At 33.3% G+C, this 5,433-nt stretch overlaps 1 protein-coding gene across 1 annotated transcript in view; it reads right to left on the bottom strand.

The window, feature by feature from the left end:
• The window catches only part of LOC106872434 (integral membrane protein 2B), a 31,203-nt gene that overhangs the window by 2,945 nt on the left and 22,825 nt on the right, over positions 1-5,433 (bottom strand). The window contains exon 5 of the mRNA XM_014919437.2: positions 3,365-3,512. Coding sequence (XP_014774923.1) covers positions 3,365-3,512 — 148 coding nt within the window. The remainder of the gene's footprint in view (positions 1-3,364; positions 3,513-5,433) is intronic.

The following is a 5,433-nucleotide window of genomic DNA, read 5'->3' on the forward strand; positions in this document are numbered from 1 at the left end:
CCTCAAGTTTTAACGTGACTATTCACCAGACTTGTGATAATACAAACTAGTAAAGAAATTTTATAAATTGTGAAAATATATAAGCATTTATGGGTACCAGTTCAATGAATAAGCATTTAAAGCTGATTGGGCAACTATTTAAAAAAGTAGTGGTGTATGGTGGGGATTGACTGTAACAGATAAATATATATGAACACTAGTTGAATTGAAAAACTGTGTAAAAGATATGCTGTAGGTACAAGTGAAAAAATAATAATCAGAATGAGATAGAGTATGTCAAGGGTATTGCAAGGATTAAACAGAATATAACAGAAGTGGGCCAAAACTTGTGTATGTGTATGTGTGCGTGCATGCAAGTAAATATATGTATTCATATGTTTTTTGTAAAAGGTATAAGCAAAAATAGATTACTCGTCTGCATTATCACAACTGTCTGAAGAAGGGTCATGTGATACTCTGAGAAACAGTTTGGGAAGATTTTTCTTAGCTTTAATAGAATAACGTGTGTGCACAGATATATATCTTTTATCTTTTACTTGTTTCAGTCATTAGACTATGGCCTCGAAAATTTTTTAGTCAAATGAATTGATCCCACTATGTTTTTTTTTAAAGTGTGGTACTTATTCTATTGATCTCCTTTGCCAAACCTCTAAGTTACAGGGATGTAAACAACCCAACACCACTTGTCAATCGGTGGTGGGAGAACAAACGGACCTAAAGACACATGTGTGTGTGTGTATATGTGTATATATATATATATATATATACATACACACACACACATACACATACATACACGAACATCACCATTTGACAGGATTCAACAGGTCAGGGAGCTAGGTCTTGCTCCAATGTCTCAGTTTTGGCATGGTTCCCATAGTTGGATGCCCATCTAACTGAATGCATTAGTATTTATTTTTTATTATTATTTGTGGTATCTTCAGAGGTATCGTCTTGCTGTCAGCAAAACTAAAAAACCCTTTCAAGCTCTGCACTGTCTTGTTGCTGCTTGAATCAGTTACCAATCACTAAGAGTTAACTGAATGCTTTTTAATGGTACTGGCATGTTGGGGTTATATTGCAGCTTGCAATCTGAAAATGTCCCCTTGACAGAAAGAACAGGCTTATTGTTAGAGGATGATTATGGTACAAATAACAGAGGAAACAATGTGGGGTGGTAGTAAAAGAGATAATGGAGAGCAAGAGAAAAATAATGTGAGGGATTAGTGCGAAAATGATAGGCTGAAGAGGAGAACCCAGTAATTGGATGGGTCAGCCCATTTTATATGCCTAAATAGGTATAAAGTGGTTTGTTAGGATCCAAGACAATTCTTACAAAAGTTTATAGTTGAGAGAGCATAGGAACAATTATAGAGAAAGGGATAATAAGAGGGAAAGTGAAAAGTAGTATTAGGGATTGGTGAGAGAGTGATTCCACAGTAGGAGATGTAGTGCTAGCTCAGGCTGCATATGGGTGGGGATTAGTGAGAGCTTAAGGGTGATAAAGACAGTGAGAAGAGGAATGGGGTTGAGGAGGAGATGCAATGCTTCTCCACATAACAAATGGGTGGGTAGAGTGGTGTAGAGGAGAAATAGATATGATAAAAAGGGTGTTTTTGGACTAACAACACTTGCAAAAGGTTCAGTGTTTGCTCATTCTTCAGGTAATATTTAATCTGAGTGATGTCAGACATTGGGTGTGCATGAAAGAAACAGATACATTGCTCTGGTTACAATCTCTAAAACCTTACCTGCCATGAATTTTTTTAATTAAATCATCACATAAGCTATTGCTTAAAGTATGATTAGAGCCTATTTCTCAGAAAGTTTCAATACAAAAAATAACTCCAGAAAAAAAAAAAAAAGGAGAAAATTCAATGATAATTAATTTGTTACAAGGTCAGCAATTTCAGGGGAAGGGATAAGTCGAATACATCAGCCCCAGTGTTTAACTGGTACTTATTTTATCGACCCTGAAAGGATGAAATGCTAGGTCAGCCTCAGTGGAACTTGAACACTAAATGTAAAGACAGACAAAATGCCAATGACTGTCAGCTCACCACCCAAATGACACTTTATATTAATAGCAAATGTTACAGAAGGTAATTAAATGATTGAGGAAGGGATTAAAGCTTTCCCCCTTAGATTAGAGAGTTCATAACTCCCTTTAAAACAAATGTAAACAAGGGAAGTTTGATTTGTCTGGTGGTATAGAACTGATAGATGCAGTGTGGTTGTGGATTCATGCTGTACAGCACAATAAGAGTTAAGATGGAGGGAGTGTACAATGATTTGTTGAGTGCAGAGTATGTAGCGGGATATGTGCAAATAAGTAGCAAAAATCAGTAGGTGAATATCAAAATCATTTTCCAATGTATGTGAAACAACTGACTGTAAAGATATGTGGTAAATATGCAATTTAGGGATTTAAAAAGTGAAAGTAAATTGATTGGCAGTAATGTTAATGGAATCTTATAATTTCATGAGCACAATCTAAAGTGAATTGACAGGAACACCACCACTGCTTCTCATCGGTTCTTTCTGAACAGCTCAGCAGTTGTGCAGGATTACTGCCTTGCTTACATGTATTGGCTATCACAGTAAGCCACTGAATTACCTTCTGAGAGGTATTTGTTGTTGGGTACAGCACATTGGAATAGTGTATCTCAGCTGTTATTTTTGAAATACTTAAAATATCACTAGAAGGCACTATACAAGTGGATGCTAGTGGACACATCATAACGAGAGAATTCAGTTAATACAGGGGTTTTCAAACTTTTTGACTTGCGGACCCCTTTATATTTCAGGCTTTACCTTTCATAAATGCTTATGAAATTTAAACATAAATATTTGCTTAAAATAACATATTTTTACATTTATTTACTTAACAGTATTTAACAAATAGGTTTATTGTCAATTAAAAAATTTCGATTAAAAAACATATATAAAATCAAATTGCCCATAAAAAGTATTTGCTGTCCACGGACCCCCTGTGGTCCGCGAACCACAGTTTGAAAACCCCTGAGTTAATAGAGTTTAGGATTTATCAGTTTTCTCTACGCTGTCTATATGAAGTTAGGAAAATGTCACTGTTGTCAATTCTGGCCAATTTACTTTCATTGTTTGAAACTAATACACTGCATTTTAATTGGGTATGTAATATAACTAAAAAAAATAACATGGAATGGTTAACAGGAAGTACAAGAGCAAAAACTTATAACGAAACACTTAAACAAGACAGGGTTGGGTGTTATGACGTCAGGCAAAAAAATATTCTCAAGGGTGTCAGCATGTTAAAAAAAAAAAAAAAGACAATTAATAAAACAAATGGCAGATGATGATAGTAATGACCAGCAAAACTTACACTTGTCAAGCTTTCTCAACATGTATGTATCAAATGTACCACATTCCTTTCTTACTTGCTGTCCCAGTATGCTCAGATCCTTGGTTGCTGGATGTACAATAGTGTAAGTCTGTCTTACAACAGTAGCACGAGGAACATAGTAGCCACTCTGCAACAACACAATAACAACACTCAGTTTAAAAATAAAATATAAAAGAATTGGTTCTTAAAGAATATACTCAATAACTAACTTTCACTGTCAACAAATATCTGAATGATTTAATCAAATATCTATACTAGAAAATGATACAAATGTATATTTTACTAACAAAGATTAAGGAATATATTTAAATTTAGAATTTAATACTTTAATTATTCTATAATTAAAATTTAGTTATTTTTCATATGCCTGCTTTCCATGGTTTATTTTTATAATTGCAGATATTACTTGTAAATATGCTAATTCTTAAAACTACTAAAAATCCAAACATTTATCAGACTGGTAAAGGCAAACATCAAGCAAAGGACAAAGAGCAAATGTAACCATCTGTTACTACAGTGACTAGGTATCTGGGTTTATTATATTCTCAATGGTCAAAATGAACCAAAATATACAGCAAATGTAACTATCTCCTGCTAAAGTGACTAGTTATCTGTTTCATTGACTGAACTGACAGGAAACAACAAGACTCCTGTTAGAACCAACAATGATAACAAAAATTTATTTGTGCCAGAATATACAAAGAATTTGAAAACAGCTTTGCTTAGTTATTTTTAAGAAGACACTAGACCTAGCCACAATCTTTCCAAGAAAACGAAACCATAAGATTATTATTTTTTTAAACTTTTTCCTTTGAAGCATTTACTGTGGAAACAAATCATTATACAGAACAAAAAACAAAAACAGGTAGTTTGAAGTTTCCCCACATATTTATAAGAAATCCAAATATTTTTAGGAACATTGTGTGTGTATGCATATATTTAATTTATATATATATATATATATATATATATATATATATATGTGTGTGTGTGTAAATTTGATTTATAAATATATGTTTGCGCTTTTATGTATGTGTGTGAGTTTATTTCATTTAGCTGATGGCATGTATATTCTATTCTATAGTTTTCTTCAAAGATAAATTCCAGTATTTTGTTGTTTTATCTTTGTGGTACACTTGTCTTATATGAATTAAGTTCAACTGATAGATAATCCAGTAATTTAAAAAATCCTTCTATATTAAAATTTTGTTATATACTCAATGAATATTAGCTGATAGCTCATTTTCTATGGTGATGTTTGAACAGAATTTCAATAATTTTGTATTTTGCTGAATTTATCTATATCTACCAGAAATTAGATTCAATTTGAGATGAACATTATGCAATAGATTTGGTTAAGAACCTTGTTAAATTGTATTCTAAAAATCATATGATGATAAATAACAAAGTCAGAATTGTTTTACGAAACCAGTATAAATTCACAATTATTTTAAAATTTAATTGAAACTCATAAGGAATGTATTTTGGTAAGAAATTCAATAACAAAAGAGATAAGGTTAATCCTGGTAAGCAGTGTACCTTTGTGCAAAAGATGCAGCAGGAAACACTCATACTTTACAACTAACATTAAGAAATACAGTCAGTTATGAAAGTGTCTGTTCCATAAATATAGGTCAATTTTAAATAACACACAAACATGTTTGCATATCAAAACCAAAATCAAATGGAAATTGTGGTTGTGATCCCTGTGCTGGTGGCACATAAATAGCACCAACCGATCGTGGTCGTTGCCAGCCCCCTCTGGCCCATGCCAGTGGCACATAAAAGCACCCACTACACTCTCGGAGTGGTTGGCGCTAGGAAGGGCATCTAGCTGTAGAAACACTGCCAGATCAGACTGGAGCCTGGTGCAGCCTCCTGGCTTCCCAGACCCCAGTTGAACCGTCCAACCCGACATTAAATGATGATGATGATGACCTACCCATATATACATACACACATGTGTGTATCTATCTATCTATCTCTCTCTCTCTATATATATATATATAGTGTTTAAAGGATATATATATATATATATATATCCTTTA

The sequence above is a fragment of the Octopus bimaculoides genome, chromosome 8 (assembly GCF_001194135.2).
Source record: "Octopus bimaculoides isolate UCB-OBI-ISO-001 chromosome 8, ASM119413v2, whole genome shotgun sequence".
Classification (NCBI taxonomy): domain Eukaryota; kingdom Metazoa; phylum Mollusca; class Cephalopoda; order Octopoda; family Octopodidae; genus Octopus; species Octopus bimaculoides.